The sequence below is a fragment of the Acanthaster planci genome, linkage group LG02 (assembly GCF_054643075.1).
Source record: "Acanthaster planci isolate LZ-2023a linkage group LG02, COTS_SCS, whole genome shotgun sequence".
In the NCBI taxonomy this organism is placed as follows: Eukaryota; Metazoa; Echinodermata; class Asteroidea; order Valvatida; family Acanthasteridae; genus Acanthaster; species Acanthaster planci.
This window is the reverse complement of record NC_141778.1, coordinates 10,237,723-10,253,574: the sequence shown is the minus strand read 5'-3', so window position 1 is coordinate 10,253,574 and position 15,852 is coordinate 10,237,723. Positions and strand designations below refer to the sequence as shown.

The 15,852-nt window shown below is 42.3% G+C and overlaps 1 protein-coding gene, 1 long non-coding RNA gene and 1 pseudogene across 2 annotated transcripts; 2 read left to right on the top strand and 1 right to left on the bottom strand.

The window, feature by feature from the left end:
- Positions 1-5,198: 5,198 nt before the first annotated feature.
- On the bottom strand, positions 5,199-7,730 carry LOC147799867 (uncharacterized). Its single transcript, XR_015424220.1, has 2 exons — positions 7,430-7,730; positions 5,199-6,257 (listed from the first exon to the last, which is right to left on the bottom strand). It is a non-coding gene; the product is annotated as an uncharacterized LOC147799867 (long non-coding RNA).
- Positions 7,731-7,903: 173 nt separating this feature from the next.
- Positions 7,904-10,049, top strand: LOC147799866 (adhesion G protein-coupled receptor G6-like; annotated as a pseudogene).
- A 4,287-nt stretch (positions 10,050-14,336) lies between these two features.
- Positions 14,337-14,663, top strand: LOC147799865 (uncharacterized). The gene has a single exon (XM_087133879.1). It carries the CDS (start codon positions 14,337-14,339, stop codon positions 14,661-14,663), a length of 327 nt encoding a protein of 108 aa, XP_086990005.1.
- The last annotated feature ends 1,189 nt before the right edge of the window (positions 14,664-15,852 follow it).

Sequence of the window (15,852 nt, the reverse complement as noted above, 5' to 3'; positions counted from 1 at the left end):
TAACCTTATTCATGAAAGAATGTAGTGCTAAGTATCCCCAGGCTAAATTAGTGTGGTCTGATATACTACCGCGAGCTTGTTACTTTGGGAACATTAATCCAGCGAAAATGGAGATGAAACGGTGGGCCGTGAATAGATGGGCGCGCTCCCTCAGCCGTCGCAAGGGCGTGTCAGTGCTACATCTTCCGCAGTTTAAATGGTCCGAATTCTCATTGTACAGATATGATGGGGTTCACCTGTCCCATACGGGTAACATGCACTTTCGGTCGAATCTTCGGGATTGCATTTGCGCTGCCTTTAATTGAGTGTAATTGAGTTTATCCCACTCAAAGGGTTCATAGCGATGGTCCTCTTTACTGTTGTTATTATAATTCAATTCTAGGGGCGTTAATAGGGAGATGCACTTGCCTGTCGTTCCGGTGGGGCGCGTTTGGCGCGTGTGGCAGAAATTTGCCGGAAGCGACGGGAAGTGCCTCGATTTTGGCTAACATGATAATCAAATTATATTAGTGAATAGGTTTCAATTAAACTTTGAATTTTGATGTTTACAGTTAGTACTTGCTGTTTAATCTTAGGAACCCTACGCCAAGCACCCTCTTGTTCAGGTGGGGCTTCTTCCAACAGTATTTTCAAACGGTGGAAAAAACGGCATGCTTTGCAAATCTTTTGTTAATTGTTCCAGACATGACATTCGACAAATTATAAGCATTTTGTGACTAGCACCCTCTCGTTCTGGTGGGGCTAGCGTTTAACTTTGATAAATATTCCTATAGCCTAAAGGCGAATGGTTGGCAAGCCTGCCAAGGATTCGGGCCCGTGGATGCCAAGCTTGGCAGATTGGGGCAAGCCTGCCCGTTTAAGCTGATTTTGCCAAACCTTTTAGTGTCAAAGACAAATAAACCAGTGGCTTGGAATAACGTGCCAAAAATTCATACCTTAGTCTCAGTGGCTATTTTGTTTGTTGTCTCAGAATAATCTATTTTATCAATACAAGGTAAAATGCATTATTCTGGGCAGGCAAACGTTTGTTGTCAATCTCTCGCTCGATCAGCTGTTTGTTGCCATGGTGAAGTAAACATTAGGGCTGAAGTAAAGACACCCGGTAACCGGCACTCCTTGCTGGTAGGAGGCCAAGGTGATTCATAATCATAGCGATATGTAACTTCATTTTGCACAGGCGGAAATTGTTATACAATTGTCCCAATTAAGGGACCGCGCCAAACGGTTTGCGCGCACAGGCCACTTCGGCACTGACTTCCGAAGCCGCTGCGTCAAAAATAAACCCACCGCCTCCCCGTCACCGCCATATATCATCAAGGAATAAATAAGGGGCAGAAATTTGCCGGAAGCGACGGGAAGTGCCTCGATTTTGGCTAACATGATAATCAAATTATATTAGTAAATAGGTTTCAATTAAACTTTGAATTTTGATGTTTACAGTTAATACTTGCTGTTTAATCTTAGGAACCCTACGCCAAGCACCCTCTGTTCAGGTGGGGCTTCTTCCAACCGTATTTTCAAACGGTGGAAAAAACGGCGTGCTTTGCAAATCTTTTGTTAATTGTTCCAGACATGACATTCGACAAATTATAAGCATTTTGTGACTAGCACCCTCTCGTTCTGGTGGGGCTAGCGTTTAACTTTGATAAATATTCCTATAGCCTAAAGGCGAATGGTTGGCAAGCCTGCCAAGGATTCGGGCCCGTGGATGCCAAGCTTGGCAGATTGGGCAAGCCTGCCCGTTTAAGCTGATTTTGCCAAACCTTTTAGTGTCAAAGACAAATAAACCAGTGGCTTGGAATAACGTGCCAAAAATTCAAACCTTAGTCTCAGTGGCTATTTTGTTTGTTGTCTCAGAATAATTATCTTGGTAATTTTAAGAATTACTAAAAGGGTGATTACCGGAAGTTTGTTAACTTTGAAATCAGAGGTATTACATGTACTCATTATTTTTGGAACCATTTGTCTCTACAGACTGTTATCTTTTAAGCATACTCCTCTTCGTCATGAAACAGTCCGGCAGTTCAGTTCAGCATGTTTAGGCTAAACTCTATCCAAGGCTTTGTTGACGTTCATGCCTTTGTCAAGTTTTCCATCGAGATCATCCACAATGTCCTTGTGAGTTTCATTTTCCCTCAAATATAGGTAACTTGACAGGAACTCCTCATAGTTGTCTCGTTTGACTGCCCAGAGTGTCTTTCTGTTTGCCTTCTGCCTAGCTTGATCTTCATCCATGCCTTCGTTGACGTAATTATATATAACGGTTTTGCCCTTACCCAACGTATATTAATAAGCACTGTATGCTCAGTGCTTGTCCGAGAGCTTGCGAGAAAAACCTCACAAGCTTACTGGGGTGGGACTCGAACCCACGACCTCCTGCTTACTGGTGCGGATAACCACTCGACCACCGAGCTTGCCGGGGTCGGTTGGCCGGCCCAAGTCAATTTTTTTTTCGCAAGCTCAGCAGTGATTATTAATATACGTTGGGTAAGGGCAAAACCGTTATATATAATTAACATCTCCCCAGCGCAAAAATACATCTTGAAAATTCGTTGACGTGCTTGTCATATTTTTCATCCCTCATCTCCCTATGTGTTTCTCTGGGTTCAGCCAGCCAATCTTGGTAGGCGGCATTGTCTTCCAAATCTGAGGTTTCGTCATCGACCTCCTCAACAGAATCCGAGTTTTCGTCAGCTTCATTCATGTCTGATTCCTCCTCGACATGGTTATTTTCCATGTGCCTCTCTAGATTAAACTTCTGTCCGAAGCATTTGTCACTCTGGTGACAAGCATAGGGTTTGGATGCAAAAATACCATTCATGTTGACTCTGCGAAGGATGACCTTTAAATGACACGAAACAAGTGAAAGCGTTCCATATATCCTAAATATACACTATTTACTGCTTCTGATTTGTATATTTTATTGTTTATTTTTTCATTGTTTTATTGTTCAAATTGGTCTTTTTGTCGCTCAAACTACTCTATGTATTGCTCTTTTACTCGTTTTATTACTCTTTTACTCTTTTCATTGTTCAAATTGTTCTTTTTAGCGTTCAAATTGATTTTTTGTGGTGTGAATTGATCTTTACATTGTTCAAATATATTCCTTTCATTTGCTCAAACAAACTCTTTTATTTTTATTGTTCAAAATAAACTTCATATTTTTCAATTGGCCTTTTTATTGTTCAAATTGCTCCGTTTATTGTTGAAATCTCTTTGGACTGTGTAGGTTTGGTGTTTACTTCCCCTGAAATAAAAAGGCCAATGTGAACAATAAAAAGAGCATTGTTTGTACAATGAAAAGAGCGATAAAAACAACAATTTGAGCAATGAACGGAGCAATTAGAACAATAGAAACAGCAATTTATACATTTGTTTGCACAATTTGTTTTCCTTGTGTGGCCTTAAAAGAAGAACACGGCATAGCGTGTTACTTGGAATGTGTGTACAAATTTTCACAAAAGCAAAATTGATTGAATTTAGTCAGTAATTTCAAATGATATGTTTGCAATAGTTATATTTTGCAAAGAGGTCTTGGGGGATAGGTTTTGCAATGAAATAAAGATCTTGAATACATGCTGAGGTTTGATGTGGAGTTTGGTCAGTAGTCAGTACTATTTCCTTGAATTCATAGTGTAACATAAGACATTAGAGCCTAGAGGACATTGTTTCATTAAATATTACCATCTTTATATCACGTCACAGCGATTTAAAATCGAGAATTTCCTTTCGTTTCGATTCTGTGGACCGGGGCTCCCATACTTTCCGGAGCTCTACAGCAGAATGCAGAGTTGTTGGTTATTTTGATTTAATCCCACATTATTTCAGGAAATCAAAAACACTGTGTTCTGTTAGCAAAGTGTCAACTTGGCATGCTTTATGTACTCGAATCGTTCCTACGTTTTGGCCAAATTAACGGTTCGTGCTATGGCGAGTCTGGTTTGAAAATTAAATAAACAATTTACAATATTATTATAATAAGCTACGCAATTTTCTCGCCTTTTTATGATTTCCTTCTACGGATAGATGTCCGACACGTCACAGTTTCCTCGATGGGACAATTTTCTTGTGACTTGAAGTGAACCCCTTCTTTCAGCAGAACCAATTTTGTGTTCCGTCTTGTCGGAAAATTGTGGGGGGTTGTCAATTTGGCAGAAATGGCCATGTTCGCGTTGAAAGGGAACACTAAATAATATTTTTTAAAAAAATTCCAGTAGCTTCACTTTAGAAAAAAATTAAAGTTCGTTTCCATTCTGACTGGAAATAGATTTACATGGATTTTGATAATGCCAGATTGAAAAGTCTGACGGTTGGGGTTTTCAACATCTTGCCAAAGGGTGTCAAATCAGACAAGCTAGGTCATCAGGTGATACTCAGACTAGGCTTCCAATTTGCTACATTTGAGCCGTTTGGCATATCAGGTTTTGTAAAAGACTTCCTCTCCAATTTGAGCAAACTACAAGAGTGGATTGCGGGCCTCGGAAACCCAAAACTTCGAGTGCTGCAAACCTTAAATATCCTTTATCGCATCTGGTCATTGGAAAGGCCCGTAAAATGAGGTGACCGAACTGAAAAAGGGTCTGTCATATTGAAACAAGTTTCCATCGACAAACAGAAGATCCCGAAATAGTTCAAAGCAGTTAATAGACTGTGATAGAAGTACATAAGATCAGCACCTTGCTATAAATTGACTCGAGGTAAACTGTACGGGTTCACCTGACTATGGTGTCTCTGGAACAAACTCAGTAACTTGAAACTTCACCATTAACAATCACCGCCCTCTGAAACTAGCATCAGTTTCAAGGTTAATACAGCTAAAGATTAATTTTAAAGAAGTGTGGAACGAAACAGTTGTGTAATAATACATTACTCAACGATGGCATGCACATGCAGAGTAAACAGTTGGACAAAACCAAAAGTGAGTTACGTTACTTAAAGCATTCATCAAATTTAAATGAAGTCTTCAGTTTTGAAGGATAACGACCTAAGCTTTATTTAATTTGAATGTCAGAAAAAACTCTGAAAACTATTTAAGGAGAAAATAACCATTACCTTTGAGTTGCCTTTTTGAGGTGGTTCACCCTGTGATGAGACCGTTAGATAATTTTGCTTGATTATAAACACATCTTTTGAAGTCTTTCAAAAGGTGATCTAACCATGACTGTTCTAAGCAAAGCTATCGACACCATCCATCTGCATTTGTTCAACTATTAATTCTTTTATTACCAATCTCGGGGGTCAACGAGTCATTGATTAGTAGGGCCTATATATAAAATCTCTCATATTTTCATACAATATTGCACAGTGATATTATAGCTCAATCAAAATATGAAATTCAAACTCATCCTGATGAAAATTATAATTTATATAATAATAGCACTAAAGTCAAACGACAATTGAGATCCGTTTTAGAGCCAAAAGATCATGAATCAATCTCTCTAAATAAAGTCAAAATAGGCCTACCTCCAAATACATAATTAATGTCAAATTTTGCATGCAAAACTTTATTTCCCAATCATCAAATTACGAAATTAACGCAAATTAACACTGCGAGCCTGCACGAATCTAAGCCTGAAAATGTTTAGACATGGAACCGACGATAATCCATCTCAGCTCATGTCAGCCTCAACATTGGCTTCATTTTCTTTTCTTTTTTCATCTAATTAAGTACTGTTTTTATAGCACTGTCTTTACAATTGTAACAGAAAATTGGTGCTTCAAATTTAACTCCAGCTGCTTTTTGGATTGTATAAAATGTTGTTTGTATTCAAATAAATGAAGTGAATCAATTATTCCAAAATACAAAACTATTACACACATTTACATCCAAACAAATTATCTATAAATGCAGCATTCACATATTGCCATAAATATATATCCTGGATCAGTTTTATAATCTAGAAAGCTTGAGTCATATTTCAGAACAGAGGGTTATACCAATTAGCTGATACACGTATACAACACAATATTTGTCCTGAGAATACGCCTAAATTTAGAAAACAAAAAAAATAATGAACAATTGTTCATTCAAGTATCATTCGTCTGAACTGCTGCAATCACTTGTTAAGTAATAAACCAAATCCCGCCTTGCACCCCAAAATAATTTCATTCTGAATGAAAAGAAAAGATTACAGCTAATTCAAAGTCTCCTTAAGATAAAATCCTGTTTACCATGGATAGCATGGCTGGGGGCATTCACGAAGGAAGGTCTCAAAGTAGCCCATGTTCACTTGCATCAAGGCAGAGTAGGTTGTTAACTGGTGAAGAATGAATAACAAATGTTGTTTAATCTTACAGTTAATGGACAAGGGACAGAAGGTTACTTTGTGATATGTACACGTACTACTAAAATGACTTAAATATCGACCATTGGAGGCAACAACCCTGTGCCAGTTTCATTGTAAATGGGCCACATCACTTGACACCTAAAACAATTCTGATAAAAGAAATCCAACTTCAGGCCCTTCCCAAACCAGCCAGGTGCACCAGGTACTGAGCCACTCTGGCTCAAAGCTCTAACAGCTTAACAAGCCAGAACGATCCATAACAATCCAAGTGACAAGGATTCTCCACAAAAGGTAAGTGAAGGGAGAAAAAGGGTACAAAAAGTCAAATGAGATAAGAGTTCTTGCCGAAAAAGTGTGGATATGTAGGCCTATGTACTACCTAGAGTCAAAGACGGCACTGCCACATTCACCACTTTCCCATTAACAGAACGTTTACCGATGCATACTAATTTCTGTCATTGCTAAAATCTATTGTAGTGCCGTCCATGTGCAAAACTGACAAGTCACGCAAATCTGCAAATAGGATTTCCAACAGAGACACATTATTCACAGTACTAAGAAAACTCAAGAATATTCAACTAACAACATCTCGTATATCAATTTGTTGATAGATTTTCATACGTTAACACAGCTGATGAGCTTTGACAGGTGTCAGGTAATGAAATGGGTCACAGTTAGACTTAAGGGCCACTGGACAGGTGAAGTGCAATGCAACATGCAGTTGTCCAACTTTTTATCAAATGAAAGAGTGGAAAGAGGTTTCAAAGCATGATTGATGGGGAGAACAGAAGGGTTTTGTCTTCGGTGTGGTCACTGGAAATGCTGCATATGGTAACATGTTAAAATAATGTAATGACATTGTGGGGAGGCCAAAAGGGGCAGACCCTCAGAAAAAAAAATAGCCACAAGGGTAACAAGAAGGGGGAAAGTGAAAGAAGGGGAAATGTGAACGAATCGAAAAAAGAAGACGAAAGGGGCTGGAAATCACCAACTGGAAAATCTCAAACTTGATCCCCTCTTAATGTTAACTTTCAGTTCCTAGTTGAAAAAAGCCCCCCCCCCACAAACAAAATTCCTGGTGATGCCAATGTCTGCATGAGTATCAGTGACAGTTTTCAGAAAAAAATCAGTAGTTGGCATACCAGGTTGAGATTTGGCTTGGTTGACAGAACGTTGTATATAGATCCCAAGCCAACTGCCTGCAAGAAAAAAAACTATCATTTATGATGTATATGAGATGCATGCACAACACCTCAGGCATCAACGTAATGACGTGGTCATGAGACAGTACAAGGGGCAGTAGGTGACAAAAGGGGAAAGACAAATGCTTGTAAATTTCTTCTAAAAAATGCTTCAGAATTGAACCTAACCGTAGCTCTGGAAGCCCGTTTCGGACACGGCCTCGAGATTGCGAGATATCGAGATTGTATTGTATTTATTAACCACACCTCACAACATAAAAACGCCAGTTACAGGAATGGAATAATATCAAATAAATAGAATTGATATATAAATATATGTATAGAATATCAAATTAATAAAAAAACAAAATAAAACACTAAACTAAAAACTTGTTGCTAGATAGTTTAAACAGCAGAACGCACTGGCCAAATAACATGAAATGTTGTTGGAAAGGGCTGTCACCTGTAAAGAGATGACGAAACCACTCTCCCTCACAGAGTAAATGACAGACATCTAGATGAAATTGTGATGCCTGTAAAAGAGAACTGCTAAAAAAGATAAACAGTAATACTTGTGTGGATTTGTTAGAAAACAGTGTTAGCAAAAATAATCTTCACTCTGCCGCGGCTTCCATTCTTTTTAGGATCCACGCTGATAGTACTGACAATTATCTTGGCAGCAGCGACACATCACTTCATCAACGACCATTAGTAAGTTGATCCTTTAATATACAATAACATACATGTGTTACAGTGTCCTCTTTCTTGTTGTCTTATTTTGATTTGCATAAATTACAAGAACACATCGCAATAAAATAGGCCTACATCCATTTACATACTTTGAAATCATATTGAATGCCCTGTTTTTTTTCTTTATAATAGCTGTTTCCTGTATATCCTGTTGCTGTATATCGGACTCCTTACCCCCATTGGTCTCATATTCATCCATAACATCATTACCTTTGTCTTCGTCATGCGCAGTCTATTGAAGGTCAAAGAGGTATCACGCTCCCAGCAGATCTCCAAAGGCCTCCAAAATGCTCTGGAGATCTCTGTCCTCATGGGACTGACCTGGTGTTTTGGGTTCCTGGCCATCTACGAGGCGGCATTCGCCTTTCCAACTCATCTTCTGTCTGGCCAACTCCTTCCAGGCTGGTGACAAATATTCAGTACTATTACATCTGATCTTTTTAGGAGTTGGAAAAGCTGTGCTTTCTCCTCAAAATCAACCTTGAAGTATACTTAATAGTCACTCAGTCCATATTGTTAACATGATGTCAGTGTGGGTATCGGGTCGGACTCTGTGTTAAGTGGCCCCATGTGTTTATACAAGGCATTATCTGGGCCATTTTGTTTTCAATGACAGCCTTTGGGACCTTTTCAGAGGTCTGTTTCGGCTGTTTCTGAAGTGTTATTTTGGTGCAGGGAGGTGTTGTGGCTTGGCCGACACGTGGCAAGACCCCCCCCAAAAAAATCGAATAGTCTGGAAAACAAAGTCCCTGCCTATTGACTATGGAGGACGAAAAGTGGACATCTGCTTTTCTGCTGTCAGAACGGTAGGGACACTGATACTGCCGTATAGGATTGGACCGCAGAAAGCATAGCTAAGTATTGGTTTCTATACGTTTTTACTCCCCCAGAACGGAAATGGTCGTAACCTACAGGTTCATGACCCCATTCACTGCCCGCTGAGGACAGAAAAGCAGATGGCCACTTTTCGGCCACCTATGTAAAATCTGCTTTTCCGTTATCACATAAAAACAGAAAATTTGAATTCACAGTTTTCGCCAAAACATTGAATCCACTTTCCTCCTTGTTTGACAGGTAGAACGCAGATGTTCACTTTTCGGCCGCCATCAAAACGAGGAAAAGTAAAACTACTTTTGTAGTAGCAGAAAAGCCGAAAGTAGAAAAATGCATTCTATAATAAAATGCCATTCTGCTTTTGAGGTAGCAGAAAAGTAGAAACGTCAAAAATTGCATGTTACATACACGTAAAACCTGCTTTTGTACTTTTCTGAAAGCAGAAAAGCAGATGGCCACTTTTTGTCTTCCATACCCTGACGGTTCTTCGATGTACTTTTTGCGGGTTTTACGAGCTGTACAGGCCTAGAGAACAATCACTGAAGTATTTTCATACAAAATGAAAATGCGTCGCAGGGATTTATTTTATTAAATTAAGGATGTAGTCAACTCCATCACTAAGCCCATCACAAGTCATCCTGTGTTTAGCAACGTGGAATTGCGCATGCTCGTTGTGCAGTTTGAACTGTGACTTGTGATGGACTCAGCAATGTTTTGTGGTAGCTCGCTACTGCATGGCCACTTGAAGGGTTGCAATCGTTTGCTTCGGTTGCAGGATGTTTTTGTGTTCATCCTGTTTTGTGCTAGTCGTGAAGAAGTTCGTACGTCCCTGGCTCCGTACATGAGACGTATCTGCTGTGGTAGGGCATGCCATCTGCCCATGATGCACCCCGACAAGTCAACAGATGCTTAAATGGTTTCTACTACGGCGCATACTCAGCAGTCATCCGGGCCAAGTGCCAATTTGGATATGTCCATTACAACACCACAGTGAAAACCGTGCATTGAGCCACTGCAGGCAAGATGTTGAGATTCACAATCGGGGTCCTGTGTTATGCATATGTTTAGCATACTGTAACCTGTTTAAAATTGTTCTAAAGGTTCTCTTCATCCTCTTGCAGTTTGATCTCTGAGTTGTTTGTAGTTAGTTTTTCTAGAAATGGGGAGAGAAACAAACCCGCTATGCAGCGACAATGAAGCAGTTGCATAAGGCATATGGGGATCCTGCACGGATAGTCCAAGGCCTACTCAATCAGCTAGAGGCCCGTCCTGTCCTTGCGTACAATGATTGGTCTGGACTCCGTGACTTCTCAGATGAGCTGGCCACAACTGTAGAAGCAGCTGAAAAATTGGACTTTAGTGATGAGCTGAAGCACCACCGCTATGCCACTGAGCTTGTCAAAAAATTGCCTGAGAGGCTTCACTCAGAATTCCTGTCCAAAATGTGGAATCAAGGCCATGGTATGAGATAAACAGTACATGGTCTTACTCGATGGTTAAAGAAGAAGACTGGCCCAGCTGGTTTGATCCTCCTAGAAAAGGCGAACAAGTTAAAGTCCCCCAGGGAGTTTTCACAATAGCGGAGTCAGGGGCAAAAGACGTCTCCATCCAACCAACCGTATCCATCCAGATCTTACATGGCCAAAGCCAGTCCTCAGTCAGCAGCGACTGCATCAGCAGTCAGAAAGAAGAATGCTACTGAGACCAAAGCCCCTAGTGAAAGCAATGCATCTGCAATGACTCCAGAGAGGATTAGCTGTTTGTATTGCAAAGTCAGAGAATTGGGCCACTACCTCGAAACTTGTCAAAAATTTCAGGGCCTGACATGAGAACAGAAGTTGCAGTGGTTGAAGACAAACCAACGATGTAAAAATGTGCGAAGAAACATGAGAAGGAATGTGTGTATCCTAAAAAGTGTAAAAAATGCGAAGGTGACCACTGCACCAGCCTCCACGAACTTTCTGAACCCATAGATAAGGAAGCAGTAATGTGTTCAGGGGTAAGACCTAGCCCTAGAGTGGACTTCATGCGTGATGTTTTGATCAAAGTTGTGCCACTTACAGTGCATGGGCCTTCAGGTCGCATTGACACCTTTGGCGTGTTGGATGAATGTGCGGAGAGGACAATGGTCCTGCAGTCTGTTGTTGACAAGTTGAATATTCCTGGCCATGAAAAACAACTTTGCATCAGCACTGTGATGGGTTACACCAGCTGGAAGGGAAAATGTGTTGACTTCAAAGTCTCTGCTCGTGGAAACAGTGAAAGGTCGGTATACAGTGTGCTTTCAGCGCCCCAGATGTTCAGCCAGTTGATTACAGTGTGTCTGCAGAGGATCTACAAAACAAGTAGCCTCTCTGACGAGGGCTAGCATTGTTTTCGGCCCACAGGGTTCAACCGTCTGTGCTTATTGGTGGGGACCATGTCAAACTCACGCTTTCATCTGAAGTGCGCTGTGGTCCAAAGTGTAGTTCCCCCGTGGCAGTAAACACCTTGTTTGGCTGGACTGTCCTTGGTCACCAAGGTCTCCATATCCCTGGTAAAACTTTGGAGGGCCGAGGCATTCTGTTCACATCATGCGCTACACAGCAACCGGACCAGCAGCCAATTGATGGAGCAATTTATGACAGTTGATAAATTACCACAGGTAAATGAAAAGCAGGTAACCCGCTCGAGGATTGACAAGCTTGCCATGAACATGCTGGAAGAGAACACCAGGGAAGTTGAAGTTGATGGGGTGAAGTGGCTCGAAACTCCACTCTTGTGGAAGCCTAACCACAAGACACCTTCCAGTCTCCCACAAGCAGTATTGGCATTGGCCCGCTCAAACCAGAGGAAGATTGAGGGAAACTCAGAGTTGCAAGATTATTGTCGCACGTACATCCGGAAACTCCAAGACCAGAAACAGGTCAGGGTTCTTGGACCGCTTGATGACTTGTTGGCAGACCAACTACGAGGTTGGTATATTCCATGTCATGTTGTACACAGCAGTGGGAAAAACCGTCTCGTTTTCAATTGTTCATTTGAGTTTGGAGCCCAAAGCCTCAATCATGAACTAGTTGCCGGCACCACCTTGGGTCCATCTCTGTTGAATGTTCTCTTACGATTTCGTCAGGGTCGAGTGGCGGTTTCAGGCGATATATCCGCCATGTTTCATTAAGTTAGACTCCGACCGGAAGAGCGACGAATGTTTCGGTTCCTTTGGAAAGATGAACATCTTGACAAATGGGTTGTCATAGAGTGGTTGGTGCTTCCATTCGGGGCTGCATGTAGTCCGTGCTGTGCAACATTTGCCCTTCAGAAAGCTGCTGGGGACCGGGTAGACCAGTATCCACGAGTCCAGTCTACAATAGAGAAAGAGACCTACGTAGACAACCAGCTGACAAGTCGAAAAACTTAAGAAGAGGCTACCCAACTTGTCCAGAGCACACGCAAATGCTTAGAAGAAGTAGGATATGAGATGGTGAAGTATGCCAGTAGTCACCCCACAATACTTGAGAGTCTTCCCAATGAGGCTTGCTCAACTCGTCACGTACAATCGCTGTCACTGGATCCACAGGGGGGGGGCGATCCAGAGCCAGCTCTTGGGCTATGCTGGGACTGGAAGAGTGATGAGCTGTATCACCCAGCCAAGGTTCCAGAACACAATGTGCTGATTAAACGCAGAGCCCTCAGGGCCCTTGCAAGTCAATTTGAACCGTTGAAGAACATTGCACCCTTCACAGCTAGAGTCAAGTTGCTTGTTCATGATTTGTGGTAAGAAAAGCTGGATTGAGACCAGAGGGTAACTGATCCTGGTTTAACTCAGAGATGGGAAGAGTGGTTCACCGAGTTGGAGTATATCCCACAGATACGGTTGTCACGGTGTTATACCCCACCATCTGTTGAGACAACCACAGCGAGGAGGTTCTTACATGTCTTTTGTGATGCTTCAGAGAAGTTGTATGGGGCAGTTGCCTACTTACGTACGGTTTACAGCCTTGGAGAGATGCACACAAGCTTTGTGTTAGCCAAATGTCGGGTAGCGCCAAAGCGTCTGCTATCTATGCCACGTCTTGAGTTAATTGCGGCTCTCCTTGGTGCCAAACTCGCGCAAGTCGTCCTAAAGGCTCTTACAGTTGATATTGAGTATACTCTGATGTGGAGCGACTCCACCACTGTACTCAGTTGGGTTCAGTCAGAGTCATGCAGGTTCAAGGTTTTCGTTGGAACTCGTGTAGCTGAGATACAAACATTGTCTTAGGGTATGGAGTGGCGCTATGTTCGAAGTGAGGATAGCCCTGATGACGATGTCACCCGCGGCTTACCAGTTTCCAAATTAGGGAAAGGCTCCAGATGGGCTAATGGCCTAGGGTGGCTTCATGACCCTCAAGAGGAGTGGCAGAAGGACAGTGCATGTATCTTGGCACAAACTCGTGCCAACTCTATAGTTGAACAAAATGAAAGCAAGAGTGTCTTCTGTGGTCTCACAGTGCCTACCTCAGAGGTTGATGTTGACTTTACAGCCTTTTCAAGTTGGACAGAATTGGTCAGTGCAGTTGGAAGGCAGCTGTACCCAGATGATCAGTTGCTGGATGGTACTCTAACTCCAGAACAAACCCATGAGGTGGAGATTTTGTTGCTTTGGAAGGCACAGAGCAAGACCTTTAAAGGAAGTCAGTGCTCTTTCGTCCAATAGGGAGCTGTCTCAAAATAGTCGTCTTCTTGAGTTGGCACCGGAGCTGGACCCGGTTAACAAGCTGATTAGAGTTGGAAGGCTTCCTCAACAGACACTGCTTTGGTTGAGCCCCATCCAGTTGTTCTTGACCCACACCATCCTGTCACAAAAATCTTGATAAAGGATGCTGATGCCTATTTTTGTCATCAGGCTGGTACTGATCAAGTTTGCGGCACCGGTTTTAGATCTTGCGGTATGGTCAAGGGAGTCTTGCATGCTTGCCCAGAATGCCGTCGCTGGCGAGGGACGCCCAGGGTGCCCCGCATGGGAGATCTTCCAGAGTGCAAGCTGCGGCTGGAAAAACCACCCTTCTACTCTACATGAGTAGAATGTTTTGGACCCCTGACAGTTAAAATTGGGCGGCGACAGGAAAAACGATGGGGGCTACTCTTCAAATGCATGACTACCCGAGCGGTGCATCTCGATATTCTAGAGAGTCTGGATGCCGATCACTTCTTGATGGCCTACAGGCGCTTCGCCTCTTTCAGATGAGTTCCCTTTGAACTTCTTAGTGACTGTGGAACAAATTTCAAGGGGGCCAGGACAAAAATCGAGCGGACTTTAAAGGCAATGGAGCTGGATATCGTGCAGCGACTTGCCAAGTACAAGGTCAAATTCAAATTTGACCCCCTCAATGTGCCCCATTTTGGGGGTACTTGGGAGCGGGAAGTCAGATCAGCCAAAGGAGCTTTAAAGGCAGTACTTGGAGACAGGACCGTAACTGACGCAGTTCTTCGCACAGTGCTAGTGGAGGTTGAGGGTATCCTCAATTCAAAACCTCTGGGATACGCCTCCTCTGATATTGCTGACGTGGATCCAGTAACTCCAAACATGCTCCTTATGGGGCGACGGGATCCAGCACTTCCAATGGTGGTCTATGACAAGAGAGAGAGCTGAAGGGCCCCAGGAATTGGCGGCACAGTCAGGTACTAGCCGACCAGTTTTGGCGTCACTTTGTTAGGTCCTATCTTCCTAACCTGCAAACCCGCCAGAAATGGCAAAGGGAAGAGGAAAACCTGTCGGAGGGAGCTGTTGTGATGATAGCAGAGCCCCAGCTCCCAAGGTCTCGGTGGTCAGTGGGGACGCTTACACAAGTATTTCCTGGTGATGACCAGAGAGTGAGGGTAGTCAGTGTTCGAGTCAACGATCGAGAGTACAAACGCCCAGTGGCCCGGCTTGTGCGACTGGCAAAGTATGATGAGGGTGATACTCCTGGTTTGGCCAATCTGTTACTAACCCAAACTCTCATTCCCTTTAGACTCTGTGGCACAAGGAACTGCTTGCATGAGTAATAATTAAAAAGAAAAAAACTGTTCTCATTGCAACTGCGTTCTTCAACTTTTTATCGTTTAAACTGAAGTGTTACGTTTTTGCAATTGCCTTAACAGTTAGCAAATTTCTTGGTGAAATTTGGGGCGGCCATGTTGCAGCAGTGCCACAATTTCACGGCCGTCACGTGAGGGCATGCTTCGTCAAAAGGCCTCACTTAGCGCCTTGGTTTATACAATTTAACGGAATTCGGAACAGGGTTTCAAATCAACAATCATCATACATTCTAGGGGGTTCAGAAGTATTCAGTTGGCTCACATATATTCAAGGGAGGGACAGCAACTACATACCGGGAGGGTTTTTTCTTGAATTTCTTCATAAATGCATGTCCAAGTAATCAAGTCAGTGTACCAAGTTCTTACTGAGCATGCAATAAACCAGATTGCAAATTAAACTTGAAAAATAGTCTACCCCTCTTTTTTCATGGCTTCTAAGAAGGCCACGCAAGCACTGCACAACGGATAAGTTGGACTATGTTCAAATTCATCACAATATTTAATAGAACTTGGTCATTAGTTTCAAATTATCCGTTTTTGAATGTTAGGCCTACTTATAACATTTCAGTGTTATTTTGGACAAAAGTCTTTGGGGATAGGTTTTGCAATTGAATAAGGCTCCACATTATACAGTTTGATATCCAGTTTTACTATTCGGTAGTCATGTTAGAGGCCGCCAATGTTTGGTCAAGAATAATCAGAATACTTAAAGACGCCAGATAGTTTAACTGGGACCGATAAGTGACTGCTTGAATGTACAG

Coding starts and splice junctions, on each gene's coding strand:
- LOC147799865 (XM_087133879.1), top strand. CDS start 14,337: ATGGAGCTGGATATCGTGCAGCGACTTGCCAAGTACAAGGTCAAATTC.